The 18569-nt window shown below is 51.4% G+C and overlaps 1 protein-coding gene across 2 annotated transcripts; it reads right to left on the minus strand.

Annotated features, from left to right (window-relative positions):
• Window positions 1-7737: 7737 nt before the first annotated feature.
• LOC129082821 (kallikrein-13-like) lies at window positions 7738-15706 on the minus strand. 2 transcript variants are annotated; one of them, XM_054588559.1, is made up of 5 exons: window positions 15655-15706; window positions 11396-11585; window positions 11041-11094; window positions 9607-9739; window positions 7738-7926 (listed from the first exon to the last, which is right to left on the minus strand). In XM_054588559.1, exons 1-5 carry the CDS (start codon window positions 15704-15706, stop codon window positions 7738-7740), a joined length of 618 nt encoding a protein of 205 aa, XP_054444534.1. The 2 variants fall into 2 exon arrangements, with proteins under 2 accessions (XP_054444534.1, XP_054444532.1); XM_054588557.1 differs by having other exon boundaries at window positions 9607-9743; window positions 10826-11094.
• Window positions 15707-18569: the final 2863 nt, after the last annotated feature.

Raw genomic sequence — 18569 nt, forward strand, 5'->3', positions numbered from 1 at the left:
GGAGGAGACGGAAGCGATTTCAGGAGGAGACAGAGGAGCGTTTCCAAACTGGGTTCGGTCGAAGTCTGGTGCTCACTGAATTTTTTTTTTAATTATAAGATTTTTATTTATTGATCTATTCATTGGGTGAGTCTTGTATGCGCCCTGGCTGGAGACGGAACCTGCAGCCTTGGTGTGCTGAGCGCGTCCCCGTCCGGGCCAGGGCGCATCACAGACTTTTTTTGCAAAAGGGCTTCCGTTGAGAGAGGGACAGTGGGGGAGGGGACAAGTAGGGGAGGGGTCCCCACTCCACTCCTCTGTATTTTGGGCGATCTTGGGTCTCTTTTTCTCTCTGAATTCAGAATCACAAACCTTCAGGTTTTGGTTTGTTCTGAAATACTCCTTGATTTCTCCCTTTTTGTGGATTTTTTTGGGGGGGTGTGTGAATCTGGTTTGCAATTTATAGGCAATAAAACTCACTCTTCAGCTTCAGTCTGGAGCTGCCCTCTGGAACCCGGTCCCACCGTTGCCAAGTCCTCTCCTGACGTTTCAAGAAAAGCTGGAAATTCAGATTTATGTTGAGACATTTCCCAACTTTAGATATTGGCCAATCTGCCCTTCCCCAAAATACAACTATGGGTCCAACTCAGAACTCTCTCTCCTCCCATCCCGCTCCCCACCTCCCTCTCCCTCTCTCTGCATCTCTTTTCCTTTTTTGGAAGTAAAATTCACAGAACATAAAACTGGGCATGTGAGTCATTTTAAAATCTACGATTCCATGAATTCCACTGCGCTCCCCAGGCTGTGTGGCCATCGCCACGGTCTCATCCAAGAACATTTTCACCTCCCCTCGAGAGACCCGCACACCCATTAAGCTGATGTTGGTCCACTGATGAATGGAGGAATCAAATGGGGTCCTTCCACACAAGGGATCATTATTCAGCCATGAAAAAGAATGAAACGCGGACACCTGTTACCGCATGGACGGACCTTGGAAACAGGAGGCTGAGTGGGGAGAAAAAGAGACACACAAAAGGCCACGTGTTGTAGGATTCCCTTTACATGAAATGGCCGTTCTCCCAGACACAGAAACGTGCAGTCTGTGGCTTCTGGCTAAAGCCAACCCCATGTTTTTGTAGCTGGGGGCTCACAGAGCAGAGATTGGCTTGCAGCTCTGAGCACCTTTGCCAAGTTCCCCTGGGAGAGCCCCCACGCCTCCCGCTTTACTCTTGGCTGTCGTCATACGTCCCATAGGAAGCCCATTGCCCAGAGAGAACTCAGCCACCCAACACCCGGCCATGGATGTGGAAACTGAGGCACCACTTGATGAAGACACGCCCAGCGGGTAAGTGGCTGAACCGGAGTTTGAACCCAGGCAGGCTGTCTCCAGAGCCTGTATTGTTAATTATTGTCCAGACATACGAATGAAGAGATGAATAACTGAATGGGTATATGTGTGACTAGATGGATGTAGGACCTTTCTTATGGGTTTCAAAGAAAGAGGATAACTTGGAATCGTGTGGACTGGGTTGAACGTTCAGTCCATCCCATGATTCACTGGGGGCCATTGAGCCACTTGCTTGTCCTGACCTCTGTTGGTCCATCTGAAAAATGGGGTTAGGACGAAGCTAAATGTCTACACATGACTTTCTCTTGGGCTCATCAAACATGGTAACAAAGATGAGTGGGGATATCAGATAGGTGAGCTGTAGACACTATCAAAATTACCATTATCAACTTATTTCTTTGCCCTAGCCTGGTTGTTCAATTGGTTGGAGGGTCATCCCATGCATGCGTAAAGTTGTGAGTTCAATTCCCAGTCGGGGCACGTACCCAGGTTGCGGGTTCAATCCTCCGTCGGAGAGCATATAGGAAGCAGCAAATCAGTGTTTCTCTCACATATCAATGTCTCTCTTCCCCGCCCTCTCCTTCTTCTCTCTGAAAACAGTACCAATACCCTCGGGTGAGGATTAAAAATTTATTTATTTTTAGAATTTTATTTTTTCCATTTTAATTTTTACTTTTTCAATTACAGTTAAGTGTCCACCAGTAGGTGACCGGATAAAGAAGACATGGTACATGTATATAATGGAACAGTGCTTGGCCATAAAAGAAGAAAGAAATCTTACCATTTGCAACAACACGGGTGGACCTAGAGGTTATTACGCTAAGTGTAATAAGTCAGACAGAGAGTGTTAATTTCTTTATTAAAAAAATGAACAAAGCTGACTTAGATAACAACCTTTTTTTTCTCAGATAGTGAAGAAATAGCAGCTACAACTTGGTGCTACAATTTCTTCCTCTTCTGTCTTATCTTTCTACCTCATTTGCTTCCTCTGCTCATTCATTCATCCCATCAGCCCCTCATTCAGTCACTCAACAAACCGTCTGAGGTGCCTGTGTGCCTACTGCTGTGCTGGCTGACCCTGGGACCAGAGAGTTCCTGGGAGCCAGCCCCACAACCCTGCCTTCCTGCCACCCTTCCCAGCCAAACTCCTCCGCAGGGCCCCGCTCACTGCTGGTACCCTGCAGCCACGCTCTTTTTGGGTTCCCACAGATTTCCATGTTGAGCAACCCAGAGGCCACCTGTCTGTCCATTTATCTGAGCATTTCTTACTCAACCTTTCCACAACATTCCGCATGCCGGCCGCTCCTCTCCGGCTTCCGGAAGCCGTGCATTGCTGGTTTTCCTCCTACTTTGTTGGCTCCCCTTCCTGGTCTCTTGCATGAATAGGCCTTTTCTTCCTTCCCTGGTGTCTTCACAAACAAGGGTGTTCCCAGGGCCCTGTCCTAAGCCACAGCGAATGCACTGACTGCATACACCTGACTATCTCACCTGTCACCTGTCCCTGGGGCAGCTTAGCTCTCAGGCTTCTCCCCAACTTCCCAAATGACCCAGACTGAGCTCATCGTCTGTCCCCATTGACCTGCTCTCAGGTCCTAGCCTGTCTGCTTGGTGGCCTCTCCAGCTATTCAGTCCCCCGCCTCAGACCCTCAGGAGCCCAAGCCTCTCTAGACCCCACTTCCCTTGATGTCTCCTGGGATATCCCATCAGGCCCCAAGACTGAGTGCTCAACCACCAGCTCCCTGCCCCTGAAATCTGTCTTGCCTGCTACTGGATTCTGAGTCCGCTTTGCTTCCAAGCTGCCTGACCTGGGTCCCCGGCCTCTTCGGCCCTCCTGCCACCTGCTCGTTTCTCTCATCTTGTCATTACACTTGTGAAAACCAAAGCTTGGGCTTAAAGCCCATGGTCCCCTGTGATAGTGTAAATACATCAAGAAATAAATGTTTGGTCCTCATCCCCAATTCTGGCGCAGAGCTCCGGACAACCGTGGAATTTCCAAAGTGGTGGCATCTCTTGGTAGGTTAATGTAGTGCCTTTTGGAAAGCAGCTAAGGATGGGCACTGGTTGCCAGGGGAACTAACAGTGTGATTAGAAGGTTGGAACTTTCAATCCCAACCCCTATCCCTCACCTCAGGAGAGGGAATGGAAGCTGGAGGTTGAATGAGTCACCAATGGCCAAGGAGTTAATCAGTCCTGCCTGTGTAGTGAAGCCTTTATAAAAACCCAGGAGGAGAGGACTCAGAAAGCTGCTTCAGGGTCGGCGCACACGCGATTTGGGGGGAGAGGCACCTGGTGGGGGGTCATGCAGGATTTGAGCCCCGTCCCATGTACCTGGCCCTCTGCCTTTCCCCCTTCTGGCTGTTCCTGAGTCATGTCCTTTTGTAATAAAGTGGTGATCCAATAAGTAAAGTGTCTGAGTTCTGCAAGCCACCCCAGCAAATAATCCAGCCCAAGGAGGGAGTCGTAACCTCAGACCTCCTGCTGGTGGTCAGGGCACAGGTGACCACTCGGGCTTTCGACTGGCATCCGAAGCAGGGGCCAGCAGGTGGGACGGGGCAGTCTTGCAGGGCTGAGCCTTTGACCTGTGGGGTCTGACTCTCTCCTGGTGGACAGTGTCTGCCTCGAGTTTCAATTGTAGGGCACCCCGCTGGTGCCTGCGAATTGCTTGGGAACGGGAGGGAACCCACCCCACGCATTAGAATCGGGTGCAGAACCCTATTATCCCCTTAGCCCTGAACGTCCAGCCCAGTCCCTTACACAAGGGCCACCGTTGGGGCAGTGACTGAGCTTGGCCTCGACCCTCCAGATGGCGAGGGAGAAGTCCTTGGGGATGCTCCTGGGGACAAGCACAGGAATGTGTCCCCATCAGCCTGGACAAGCCCAAATCACTGATGAATTTTCCCTAGTCTAGACTGACATTTCTGTAAATCGGGACGCTGCCGTATCCTCCCCGGGGGTCTCGGGAGAATGAAACTTCTTAAGCGGGGCCGGTGTCTGGAAGTATCGCCTTCCCTTCGACTCCCCTCTCGCCTGGCTTTCCCGGTCTCCAGTCCCTTCCTCCGGCGTTCCAAATTCCTCTCCACCCAGATCCCCATTGTTATTAAAATTTCTGTAGACCAAAAAAAAAAAAAAAAAAAAAAAAAAAGGAAAAAGAAAGAAAGAAAGAAAGAAAGAAAGAAAGAAAGAAAGAAAGAAAGAAAGAAAGAAAGAAAGAACACTAGGTTTCCAAATTCAGAAGAGGGAGGGAGGAGGAAAGGCTGAGAAGCTGCAGAGCCCGGCTCCCTGGCCGGCTTTCCTGATTTAAGGTGTGGGCAGTTCCATCTTCAGCTCAGGTATGTCATTATTTTCTGTTCCCTGTTCCACAGGAAGGATTTGGGCGGCCACCTCTCCCTCTCGCAAATCCTCAGCTGTCACCTACGGCTGCTTGCTCTGGCACTGGCAGCCTGGGAGACGTAGCGTCATAACAATTATATCAATAAGAGCAACAATACTAATGACAGTTGCCACTAACTAAGCGCTTACTCAGAACCTGGTGTTCTTTCGAGCGCTTTTCACATGTTAACGCTATTGATCTTCCCAAGGAGCCCTTTGAAGTGCGTGCTATCTTTTTTCAAGGTTTACTGATATATTTAGCTAGTTCTTAAGCCTCAAATAGAGATTTGAATGGGTGATCTTGCTTTCCTTATTTTATTCCCTCTTCTCCCGTTTTCTCCTGCTATTCTCTTTATCTTTAATGTGTATCTTTAGCCATTATCTTTACTGTGTACCCTTTGCTATTGATTTTATTATTGTGTATTTTTGCTAGCTTTTATTATTGTCTATCCTGTGCTATTATTTTTATTGTATATCCTTGTTATTGTTTCCATTACTGTGTATCTTTTGCTATTATATTATTGCATAGCTTTAAAAAAATTAAGATGAAATTTACCTATAAAAGTAAACATTCAAGCCCTGGCTGGTGCGGCTCAGTGGATTGAGTGACGACTTGCGATCCAAAGGGTCGCTGGTTCAATGCCCAGTCAGGGCACATGCCTGGGTTGCAGGCCATGTCCCCAGCAGAGGGCGCACGAGAGGCAACCACACATGGATGTTTCTCTCTCCCTTTCTCCGTCTCTTCCCTTCTGTCTAAAACGAAATAAGAAAAACCTTTAAAAGAAAAGGTAACCATTCAAGGTGAACAGTTCAGTGGCAGTTAGTACATTCATAATGTTGTAGCTTTATTAGTATATGGTATAACAAATCGTGTATTGTTTTGTGTGCACTGCCTTCTTTCCAGACTACCCTACTTAAAAGCAACTCCAGCCCTGGCCAGGTAGCTCACTTGGTCAGAGCACCAACCCAGTATGCAAAGGTTGCAGGTTTGATCCTCGTGAGGGCACATATAAGAATTAACCAATGAGCAGTGGCTGGTGTGGCTCAGTGAATTGAGCACTAGCCTGTGAACCAGGTCACAGGTTTGATTCCCAGTCAGGGCACATGCCTGGGTTGTGGGCCAGGTCCCCACTAGGGGGCGCAGGAGAAGCAACCGAACAATGTTTCTCTCCCTCTCTTTCTTCCTTCCTCTCTCTCTCTAAAAATAAGTGAAATAAAAAAAAAAAAAAAGAATCAGCCAATGAATGCATAAATAAGTGGAATAACAAATCCATTCCTGGTGAGGGCACATGCCTGGATTGTAGGCCAGGTCCCCAGTTGGGGGCATGTGAGAGGCAATTGATTGCTGTATCTCTCAAATATTGATGTTTCTCTCCTTTTCCTTCTCTTCCCTCCCTCTAAAAATAAATAAATATATACGATCCCACTCACTCTCCCTAACCTACCTTTCTACCCTGACCCCCTTTTTTAACCACGTGACAATCTATTTCTTAATTCACCTTTTTATTGTATGTTTTCTCACCAAAAATGTAAGCTCTCCAAGGGCAGGAATGTCTACCTGTTTCATTCACTGTTTATCACCTGTGTCCACGAGAGTGCCTGGTTTATCATAGGTACCAACATTTGAATACACAAAATTATATTTACCAATACTCAGGAGAATGACTGCACATGTCAGCCCTGAATAAATGTTTGCTGAGAAAAAGAAGCAAATGCAACACCCTTTGGATACTCTGCAAAGGGGTTGTTATTGACAGCCAAAGGTGACATTTTTTAAAAAAGATTTTACCCTTTGGTTTGCAGGCCGGTGCTCAATCTACTGAGCCACACCCGCCAGGACCCAAAGGTTATATTTTATAGGGAACCATGCAAATAGTAGCAGTAAGCCAACATTTATCCTCACGATAATGCCATGAAGAATAATTATGAGCCCTGGCTGGTGTGGCTCAGTGGACTGAGTGCCGGCCTGCCAACTGGAAATTCACTGGTTCAATTCCCAGTCAGCGTACATGCCAGTGTTGCAGGCCAGGTCCCTAGTTGGGGGCATGTGAGAGGCAACCAATCAACGTATCTATCATTCATTGATGTTTCCCTCTCTTTCTCCCTCCCTTCTCTGAAAGTAAATAAATAAAAGGAATCAAAAACATGAGCCTCATTTTACAGATGAGGAAGGAGACATGGTGAGTTTTATGACTCATTCAAAGCAGAGACCCCAGTGGCTTAAGCATTTGGCTCATGTGGTCATGAGCAAAGGTGTCATCGCAGCAAGGGACACCGAACAAGGAGACAGATGGCAGGATATTTGATGGACCGTAGGGCGCAGGCATGGAGGCCTTGGGATACTGCATCCCGTGGTCCTCGACTCGAGTGCTACCGTAGAGTGGGCGTGGGGACTCACAGACAGGCAGTATCGTCAGAGGCCGGACGTTGGTAGGGACGGCACATCTGGGAGGCCCAGAGCTATGGCAGCGTGAACCAGTGTGAACATTCAACATGAGTGGCGATGACATTCAGAAGGACATAGCAAGGTGTCAGGGCAGAAAACTGTGGGCCCAAGAGTACTTTCAGAATGAAACGGCATGGGATCATGGGGGTCTAGAACCATCTTGAGTACAAAACACAGAGGGATCTAGAATATTGGCAATGAACACATGTCTGAAGGGGCATGGGATGTTTTCACGGGTGGTGTGTGCACGGGACATAGAATCTCATTAGGACGGGCTGGAGGTATTGAAGTGTTTCACAGATAAAACATTCAGATGCTGATCTGGGTTTATGTTGAAACAGTTGGGAGATCTGGAACGTGTCTGGGCTGGGACAGACGGGGCACTGGGGTGTTTCAAGGATGCAACGTCTGGCAGAGCGTGATGCTGGCAGTGACTGTGTGCTTTTGAAACACGGAACATCAGCTGGGATGGGAGTTTTTGAGAACGTGGATCGTCGATTTGAGTGGGACAATCTGGGAGGGGCAGCGAAGGGCTGGGCAAGCTGAGTAAGGAGGGCACCATGGGGGGAAGGAGGTGGGTAAGTCAACGCGACTTTTATTGTGGGCTTTTTGTCCATTTCCGCTCCTGAGGTTTCTGTGTTCGGATTGTTTCTTGGATCCAGGAAATATATTGAGAGACGCGGGTGTAGACGCCGGGCCGGTTGGGCTGCCCACAGGGGAAGTCTCCCCAGGAGATGATGCCATAGAGTCTTCCGTTGCAGACCAGGGGGCCTCCGGAGTCACCCTGAGGGGGGAGACAAAAAGACGGGGTCCTTGCTGGGGCCAAACAAAGGCAGAGATGGGGACGAGTGGGGAGAGAGGGAAAGATGGAGAGAGACAGACACAGAGGCAGGGGCAGGAATACAGTGAGACGGTGAGAGACAGCAACAGAGACAAGCGGAGACTGGAAAGCAAACACAGTCCTGGCTCGTGTGGCTCAGTGGATTGAGCGCTGGTTCGATTCCCAGGCAGGGCGCATGCCTGGGTTGCAGGCCAGGTATCCAGTAGGGGGCGCACGAGAGGCAACCGCACATTGATATTTCTCTCCCTCTCTTTCTCTCTCCCTTCCCTTCTCTCTAGAAACAAATAAATAAGTAATCTTTAAAAAAACAAAAGAAGAAGAAGGCAAACGCAGAGGGACAGAGAATGAGAGAGAAATAGAAAGACAGAGATAGACACTGAGACAGAGAGAGAGAGACTTCTGCGTCTCTGTTCTTGTCCCATTCAAGCAGTGGCAGCTTACCTTACACACCTGTTCCTGCTTCCCTGGCACCAAGTCCTGCCCTGTGCCCTCTGGTCCCCCAAACCTGCTCCTGCTTTATGGTTTCTTCATGTCATCTAACTATTGAGTTAACCTCTCCACATCTGCGCGGGGTTTGCACCCATGTGTGCTTTGTCTCCCCTGGGCCCAGAACATACATTCTTACTACTGATAAGGCACTCATCACCGATTCATAATTGTACCCTTTCCCACTAACCTCAACCTCAACCTAAGAAGCCTCCTCTCTTGGACACAGGTTGCCATTTTGCCCATGTAATACCCATTTTACTTTATTTTGGTAACAGCCTCCTGATTTTTTCACTTGCGGAATGACCCTTCCCCCACTCTCAATGCTTGTCCCTGCCCCTCCCATCCCCCACAGTTAGTCAGGTGACCCAGATTTGGTCTATCAGGGAATCCCACAGCTCTGTCCAGAGCAATGGTCCCAGGACACTACCTAAGTCAGCCTAGCGAGAGTCATGCTCAAGGTCTTGCCCTGGCTGGTGTGGCTCAGTGGGTTGAGTACCAGCCTGTGAACCAGAAAGTCGCTGGTTCAATTCCCAGGGCATGCCATACGCCTAGGTTGTGGGCCAGGTCCCCAAGTGGGGACACGCGAGAGACAACCCATCCATGTTTCTCTCACACGTAGATGTTTCTCCCCCTCTCTTTCCTCCCTCCTTCCCCTCTCTCTAAAAATAAATAAATCAAATCTTTAAAAAAAAAAAGAAAGAAAAAAAGACATGTATGTAAGTCATAAGCATCTCATGTGTGTACCTGGATCCATCCATGCCTGACGCAGGAACCTCTGGACTTTTTAGTTATAGAAGCCAGCGTTTTGCTCAAGGCAGTCTGAGATGTTTCTTTTAAGTTTATTTTTTTATTTTTTGGTCCCTTAGCAACCAAAAAACATCCTCATCTCTATGCATGTCAACCCCAAGCTCTGGGCAGCCACTGTCAGGCAAAGCTGGGGCTTAAGATGAGTTACATTTGTCATCCATGGGCACTTTGTTTTGTCTTGACTCTCTGCACTAAGGGATATCTCACCTTACACAAGCCAGTTCCCCAGAGGCTCGAAGCAAATCCTTCCGTCTGGCATCTGTCCTTTCCTCCCGGCTTCTCATCCTGGCCTACGGCAGCCCCCAGCCCAGCCCCTCATGGCCTCACCTCACAGGAATCCTTGCCGCCCTCTTGTGTGCCAGCACACAGCATGTTGGGTGTGATCCTGCCGGGGTAGACTTGACGGCACTCCTCATCCGAGCGCAGCTGGATGTTGGCGCACTGTAGGGTTTGTGGGTAACTCACTGGGGAGGAGAGAGGGGAAGGGCTGAGGAGCGCTGCTGCCCCGGACAGGCCTTGAGATGAGAGTTAACAGCGGGGGGCGGGGGCGGGAAGCGAAGAGATGGAAGAGCCAGAAATGTGGAGAGAGGTGGGGGGGAGGTGAAAGGAAAGTGGAGGGGGAGATGGGGCCGGGGGCAGGCAGGGAACTGAGTGGAGAGACAGGAGCGAGCGGGAAGGCAGAGGAGGACAGAGAACTGATGCATCAAGACAGAGGGGCCGGGAGAAGTAGGAAGACAGGGATGGGGAGTGAGAATTGGAGGCAGAGGAAACGCAGGCGAGATGGAAGGCCTGCAGGAGTAGGGAAGTGTGGAAGGGGAGCTGGGGAACGCGGGGCAGGGAGACACAGACATGAGGCTGGCAGGGAGCTGGGGGTGGCAAGGGGGCTGCCCCGGGCTCCGCTGCGGTAGGTCCCCCTCACCTTCACACCGTGTACCTCATGCACAAAGGGCGCGGTTGGTTCTATTTTATTACACTTAATAGCTGTCAAAATATCGTTTACTTTCTAAAGTCTGTATTTATGTCCTTATTTAAACATATTTCTGCAAAATATACACTTTATATACAAATATATTTAAATGAATGCATAAATACAGACTTATAATTTAGAAAATAAATCTAATTCTTATCATTGGCATATTTATAAACAGATGTATGTTTATTTTTATAAATATGCCCAAACAACTTCCTATAATTTTATATTTGTAAATTTATATAAAGGTATATAACTATAGAGTATATGATCTATAACATAAATAACTTTATACTTGTCAGTTTATATAAAGGACATATATAACACATAACTATATATTTATAAATGCATATCTTTATAAAAGATATGCATAACTTTATACATGTTACATGCACTATATAACATGTAACTATATGTTTTCTCTGTTTTCCCTGATACTTATCTATTTTTTAACTTTCATTTTTATATATAAAGGAACTCTTCCCCCAGCCTTCTCTCCCGCCTCTGCCCCAGGGTCCCCGGCACCCCCCCCGCCCCCCGCCCGCAGAGACCCAGGCCACCTGTGCGGGTACACACCCTCGGGGCTGGTGGTGGTGCCCCAGCCCGACACGCGGCAGCAGGTGCCAGCGGGGAGGCAGTCGCTGTCGGAGAGAGGCAGCGTGCGCGCGTGGCTCGTGAGCTGGACCGGGCTGTGCAGCTCCAGCAGCATGATGTCGTGGTCGTGGTTCAGGTGGGTGAGGCTCCGCCGGTACAGAGGGTGGGGGATAGAGCGCACCACGTCTCTCACCTGCTCCCCGGCCTCCGCGCGCCCCAGCGCGTGCTTGCCCAGGTGGACTCTGTACCCCCTGCGGGTGTCGGAGCAGGGTGGTTAGAGGTGAAGATGAACCCCTCCCCAGCCCATCCCAGCCCCAGCCTCCTCCCCTCGTCTCACCTTCCTCATCTCCAAACACGGGGCCTTCCACATCAATTCCAATCCCGCCCAAAGCATCCACTGCAAGTCCCTGCCCAGCGGACAGGGTCCGACCTGCTGCCAAACCTTATTCTCACCCATTCCTGTCCCAACGGAAACGCTAACCTCTTCCTCAAATGCAGCCCCACCCAGCCCCATTGTCATCCCTACCCCGTGCTCCCCCGGCCCCTACATACTCTTTCAGACAGTGTGCGGCCGTGACGACCCATCTTGGGTGGACGAGGACCCCCCCACAGAGCAGCCGCCCATGTACCAGCAGGGCTGCCTGCCAGGGCTGAGAGTGGGGCGGACAGGTGTAGCCACCGGGGAGAAACCCTTTGGTCCTGTTGGTGCCGTTGAGAATCTTGGGATACTCCTGAGAGGTACCTGGTGAAGAGGAGAAAACGCTTGGGAACTGGGGCCCAGGCGGAGCGGGAGGCCCGGGGGTGTACTTGCTGGGCTGAGGGAGAGGGTCAGAACTTGCTCTCAGTGACCAGGAACTGAGGATTCATTTCTTGGAGGCTGAGAGTTGCTGTTTCCTACATAGTGGAGGGGAGTCAGAGCAAGGAGACAATGTCCTTTTCCATAGACGTGTCATGCCCTCCACTGTGGGGTTGAAGGAAGAGTTCACCGACTGAGGATGCTTCTGAGAAGCGGAAGTCTGGCTTTCTCCCCACCTGCACTTCCTCTCGTTCCAACATGCGCATGGTTTCAGGAGGCAGAAGGGAGACAGACATACACAACCACCTAGGCAGCATCCACTCAACCTTCCATCCAACATCCATCCATCCGTCCATCTAGCCATCCATCCATCTTTCTAACACCTATGTACTGGGTTCTTTTTGGCTTCAATACCAGCCATAGACTAACGGCTCCCAAATTCAAAGTTTCCAGGGCCCTGAATCACTTCACCTTTGCTGACCTCTTTGACCCCATCTCTTACCTCTCTGTTCTTCACTTACTCTGTTCCAGTTTCATGGATCTTTTTCTTCAACCACAGCAGATCCTTTGCCTTTGCTGCTTCCTCTTTTTCGACAGTTCTTTCTCTAGACCTGTGCTGTTCAATATGGTAGCTACTAACCACATGTGACTGTTTTCATTTAGATTAATTAAAATGGAACTTAATAATTCAGTTCTCACCCTGGCCAGGTAGCTCAGGTTGTTAGAGCATCATCCTGATATGCTAAGCCTGGAGGTTTGATCCCCGGTCAGGGCACATACAAAAATCAATCAGTGAATGCATCCATAAATGGAACAACAAATCCATGTTTCTCTCAAATCAATGAAAAAAATTCAGTTCTTCACTCACACCAGTCATATTTGAAATGTTCAGTAACGCCAAGTGGCCCGTAGCCACCACATTGGACCCTACAGATATAGGAAGGAGATAGACCTAGCACCTTGCCTGACACACAGCAGGTGCTCAACCAGTGTTGTGGGTGCCAAGCACCGTCTGGCACTGGAGACACAGCAGCTGACAATGGCCTAGAGAAAGTCCAATCCTGAATGCGCTGCTTTCTGGCTGGGTGATCCTGTTACTAGCTGCCAGCCTCAGTTTTCTCACCTATAAAGTAGGGAAAGTAACCGTTTCCTCTCTCATGGAGTGGCTGTGGGATTCAGTAAAATCCTGCGCCTAAGACACACACAGCGCTCAGTAAGGGGAGACTGTTGTTATTAGCTGCAATGGGGGACCCCTAGCTCTGTGGCCAGCAAGCCCCTTCCCAGCCCCCATAAGCAGTGGGATTAGGAGTTCTCAAAGTTGGGGACAGAAGTCACTGCTGGGCACAAGGTCATGTTAGGTGGCTGTGGGGGCGAGGTGTAAGTAACATCATCGCCGCCTCAGAAACTGAGTCACTGTCCAGCTCTCTTCCAGTTCTGATTTTATCAAGGAAGACGTCTTAGGATGGTGCCAGTGTGCGCTTAATGCCTCTAGAATCTTTGCTGAGCTCACTTTTGATTTCTTTACGTACTACTTTTTTCTTTTTCGTTGAATTTATTGGCGGGGCACTGGTTCACCAAGTGTTATTGGTCTCGGGGGCACAGTTCCACAACGCATTGCCTGTACCCTCTGCACACGGCATTGCGTGCTCACCGCCCCAAGTCTAGTCTCTGTCCATCACCATTCACCCCCCTTTACCCCCCACTTCCCCCCTCCCTCCGCCAGCAATCACCACACTGTCGTCCATATTTATGAGTTTTTTCTTTTTCCTTTTCCTCTTTGGCTCTATCCCTGCACCCCCCGAGCGCCCCCTCCAACCGCTGTCCGCCTGTTCTCTGTCTACACGTCTGAAATCCGAATGCTAATGCAAAAGAATCATGTTCATTGCAGCGCTATTTAAAATAGCCCGGATCGGGAAGCAGCCTAAGTGCCCATCCACAGGGGCGTGGATAAAAAAAGCTGTAGTACAGTTACACAGTGGAATACTACTTAGCCATAAAAAAAGACGGAAATCTTACCCTTTGCGACAGCACGCATGGCCCTGGCGAGCATGCGCTAAGTGAAATAAGCCAGTCAGAGAAAGCAAGCACCATATGCTTTCACTCCTATGCGGAATCTAATGAACTAAACGAGCTCACTTTTTAAAACCCAAGGGGGCCAGAATCCTCAGTCTGCAACCTAAAATGTATTAGCCGAGCCATCTACAATCGCTATTTGGGGAGAGGCCGACAATCTCACCTAGCCCAACCCAATAAACATACCGTTTCTGTTTCGCTGTGCAGGATATTTTTTTTCTCTCTCATTTATAGCCAAGAAGGTGGTTTTCCATGTAGGGCAATGACATAACCTTTACTTTTAATGTGCTGTGATGTTAGTTAAAAACAGCCGAGTCTAAGCAGACCTTTCAGTCTAAAATAATGGAAACGGGCCCTGGCTGGTTCGCGCGCATGGTCAGAGCATCATCGCGATGCCCCGAGGTTGCGGAGTCGATCTTCGCTCAGGGCCCCACCCAAGAATCAACCAACGAATGCATCCATGAGCAGAACAACGAATCGATGTTTGCCTCCCTCTCAGCAAAAAAAAAAAAAAAAAAAAAAATCAATCCATAAAAAAATAAAACAATGAAGATGGTTTGCCAGGCCGTGAAGTCCAGGCCGCAGGGGCAGGGCAGACAGCCGGCCCCTGGATCAGGATCCTGACGCAGGCACCGCTGCTGTCTTTGGGGCTGGACTGACTTTGGTCAGAGTCTTGGCTTTTTAAGCCATAAAACCGGAGTAATTATAGTTCACAGACAGCCTAAGGCTCTTGGGGACTCCACAAGCCAATGCATGTGGAGTCCCGAGCCCAGGGTGTGGGCCCCAGGAGGGGCTGGGGACAAGGGCAGGAGTCCTAGGAGTAGCGCCAAAAGAGATGAGCCACCCCACCTCCAGGCCAAGGGTGGTGCTGGGTGTCGGGTGCCCTTGGACCCCTCCCTCCCTTGGGTCTCAGCTCGAGCGAGGGTCTCGTCCTTTGGGAGGGTGGAGGGGGCGGGGTGCAGGGCCTCCCGGCAGGAAACTGCTGGGCCCCTTGCAGCTGACCCCTCGTGTTACAATTGTAACTAATTATCAGCTAATTATTTGGGCAATTTCGGAATAATGTCCGCAGCTGAACCGCTAGGCTCTGGGCGCCGAGAGCGGGGACTCTGTCTCTGCTTGCCCACACCCGGCCGCCACCTGGCATGCAGGGCTACTTATTTTAAATGGAATTTATTGGGGTGACATTGGTTAATGCAATTATATACGTGTCCAGGGTAGCCAGGTCTACAATACGTCCTCTGTATAAACGAACAAATGATCCCTGAATGGCGTTTCCAGGGAACTTGCTCGCAAAGGCAGGGAGAGGGGCTTCAATGGCAGGGAGCGTTCCAGCTCCGGGTGGACTCGGATAGGTCTGGGGACACCCGCAGGATGAAAGGAAGGCCTAGAAGCTTCTGGAAGGGGCTGCGGCCGCTAGAGAACACAACCAAGGAAACGAGAGTGGCGACGAACTTTCCATCCCTTCTCTGCGCCAGGCAGTCGGCACAGGCGGGCGCTGCTGCCTCAACAGCCCTCTGGGGAAAGGACTCACAGGTTCCCACTTTACAGACGGGACGATCGAGGCACAAAGAAGCGACGGCCCTGGCTCCCAGGGGCAGCGCCGGGATTCGAACCGGCAGGCCTGGGACCCCCCCCCGCCCGCCCCCCGCCCCAGGGGCCTTGAATGTGGGAGGGGCTGCTGGGGACTGTCTGAAGGGCTGAGGGTGGGCTTTCTGGCTCCGAGTAAAACAGGAAAGGGGCCCAGTGGGGACCGTGGGCTGACCCCAGCCGCGAAACCAGGTCACTCAGGGCTAAGCAGGAAGCTCTCGGGGCTGTCCCCGCGGGACCCTGCCCGGAGTGGGCGGGGGGCGGAGCGCGCGGCTCCCAGCCCCCTCCCCGCGTCCTGACCCCTCCTACCATTGTCCGGGGCGGCCGCCCCGCCCCCGCCCCCGCGCATTCTTACCGCCTGACAGGGCCACGGTCAGGAAGGCGATCACAGTGGCCAGGGGCCACATGGCGGCTCCCGGGTGGGCGGCAGGGCGGGAGGGGCCTGAGAAGTTGAAGGGAGGTGTTAAGGGCTGACCGCAACCCCCGTCGCTGACCACCCTCCGCCCACCTGAGCTCTGCTCACGAACATCTCAGTTGCGCATCTCCTTCCTTCACCTCGAGAACCGCCCCCCCCCCGCCCGCCGCGCCGCCACAATCCGTCCTGCGGGGCGGAGTGCACCCCTCGGGCACTGGCTTGCTGCCCCTCCACCCGCGCGGCCAGCCTTCTGCCCCTGCTCTCCCGCAAGCAGGGTCCGGGGTGCACTCCCCCGCCCCTCGCTCTGTCCACCGTCTCCTGTCCCGCGCTTGGTTCTGACACCTGGTCTTAAACTGAGCTGCTTATCTTTTTGCGGCTCCAGTTCCCTGTCTGCAGATTTCTATCTATAACTGAGCCGCTGGGTGCCCGCTCCATCTCCCTGACTCAGCTTCGTTCCCTCTCTCTCCTTCTCCTCTCCTCCTCCTCCTCCATGGCTCCAGCCCCTGCCCCAGCCAGACCCTACCTGGGTGAGGGGCCTGGGTGAAGAGCTGCAGCCAGCTGCCTCCAACTTCAGCCCCGACCCATGCCTTTTAACCCCTGAACTCCCTCCCCCAGCGCCCTCAGCGTTTTCCGGTTGCTGGCCTACCCCTCTCCACCCCCGATGGCTCAGCAGGCTGTGCCAGGCACCCCCCAGCCTGGGCTTGGCCCTCTGCTTGGGGGTGGAGCTTTCAGGACAAGCTGGGACCCAGATTTGGCCCCGCCCAAGCGCCCGTTGAACCCACTGTGAACCCTGAGGCAGCAGGACCCACCTAGGAGGAAGGAGAAAGCCCATCACTTCCTTCCCCAAACCCACCCTAAATCCCCATGACCCTCTTCTTGCAACAGAACCCGCGTTCCAATCTCCACTCCAAGCCTGTGCGCATTCGTCATAGACGTCAGCTGCCGGAAGGCCATTTTCTGCCCTCTTCGCGCCCTCTCTGCCCAACTTCCACCATGCACCCCCTTGCCTCCTGGCCTAGCCCTCAAAACCAGTGCCACCAGCAGTGCCTCCTCTCACCCTTATCTCTCGGCACCAAACACAACAGGTCTAAATCCCGGCTCTTGGCCTCCTCTCCAGCCCAACGCCGTCTCTAGCCCACTTTCTTCAGAAAACACGGGAGGCCCGAACTTACTCTACCATTTTGCCCTTCCCACTCCCACCCCCAACCAGGAGGCCCTGGGAGGTCATCTTCAGATAGGTGATCGGATGTCAGCTGTCCTTGAACGCGGTCGGGGGCATGGACGGGGCAGTGCTTTGGATAAATGGCCTTTGGGGAGCAGGGCCAGGTGGGGTGAGGGAGTCCGTGGGCATGGAGGTGAAGAGGGAGACGCCCAAGGGGCTGGAACGAGGGAAGAGGAAGGAGGAAGAGGGTGTTTTGGGAACGAGTAGGAGTCTCTTGGACATGTGATGGGGCGGGGCTGTGAGTTAATCCTAGGGGGTGGAGGGGGTAGGATTAGGGATTAGGGAGGGTAGAGGTGGGGTCAGCATTAGGAAGAAGGCCAGGGATGGGGGCCAGCTGACGCGCAGAGAGCAGTGGTGTCAGGGTGAGGATAAGGGGCTGAGCCAGAGCGAGGGGATGGGAACGTCAGAATCCAGAGTCGGTGCAGTCCGTGTTAGGGAAAGTTAACGCTCGGATATAGGCACCAAGACTGGCGGTAAAAGAGAATTTTTTCGAAAGAATCTAACCGTGACTCTCCTCCATAAATAAAATGAACATAGGCCTAAGCTTTTATTTTGACCTGGCCGGGTAGCTCAGTTGGTAAGAGCATCGTCCTGAGACGCCAAGAATGCGCCAATGAGTTGAACGACAGATCTCTGTTTCTCTCTCTCTCTCTCTCCCCCTTTCTCTCTCTCTCTCCAAATCAATAAAAATTAATTTTATTTTGATTCATGAAAATAAATGATGGTACAAAGAACTACAGATAGAGGCAATAAGGAATGCTGAGATGAATTTATACATAGATGTAAAATTGTCTTATTCTGTATGAAGGGGGGATTGTATTTCTACCTGACCAAACTTATTTGCATAGTTGTGGCCAAGAATTCTTCGCATTGCTATTGGCTAGCTGTAATTTAGAGTTGCTAAGCAGCTCAAAGACAGGAAAAGGAGCAGAGATTCCTCAAAACCAGCTAACCCATCTAGTTTTCCATCGAAGACACCTGTTCATCAATCATTTCTCCATACACTAGGGAGAAAAGTTCGTGGTCAGGTTTAGGGTGGGTCTGAGGACAGCCTTGGGACTGCAAGTGAGTTTTGGGAGGAGAACGGATGTGCAGGGGGCATAGGGTTAAAGTTGGTTTGGGGGAGAGGATTGAGTTGTACTTGCGAGGGCTCCGGCGGTAAGGTTGTTGATGCAGTCCTGCCGGGATGGGGCTGAAGATGGGGCCAAGACTAATGTTTCGGATGGGGAGGTGTTGAAATGCCGTGGAATCGGTTTTGTGCGTCGGCACGGACGGCGAGGACGGGGCATGAGGTTGCGTGTCAGTGGCGGTGCTCAGCAGGGTTTGCTGGGAGTGGGCTGGGTCATGGCTGTGAACTCCTCTCAAGGTGAAAGAAAAGCAATGGTCCTTCCCCACTTTGGAATTCCCCCACCTCACAGGGCTGGGCCCAGGACGGATGCTACGTTCACTCTTTTCTAGTGGGGTTGGGTTCAGGCTGGGTGGCGAGAGGGAGGAAGCTGGGTTAAGTGAGGTGACAGGCCTGTGTGGGAAGACAGGGTACCTGTGCCTTCTCATGGCCCGGGTCTGCAATGCCACAGAAGCCTTTCTCACTCGGGAGGGCTGGAACCGAGAGTGGGGGCGGCCGGCGTTGGCA

Source organism: Pteronotus mesoamericanus, unplaced genomic scaffold (assembly GCF_021234165.1).
Source record: "Pteronotus mesoamericanus isolate MK-2021 breed Mesoamerican mustached bat unplaced genomic scaffold, CSHL_Meso_final scaffold_137, whole genome shotgun sequence".
Classification (NCBI taxonomy): Eukaryota; Metazoa; Chordata; class Mammalia; order Chiroptera; family Mormoopidae; genus Pteronotus; species Pteronotus mesoamericanus.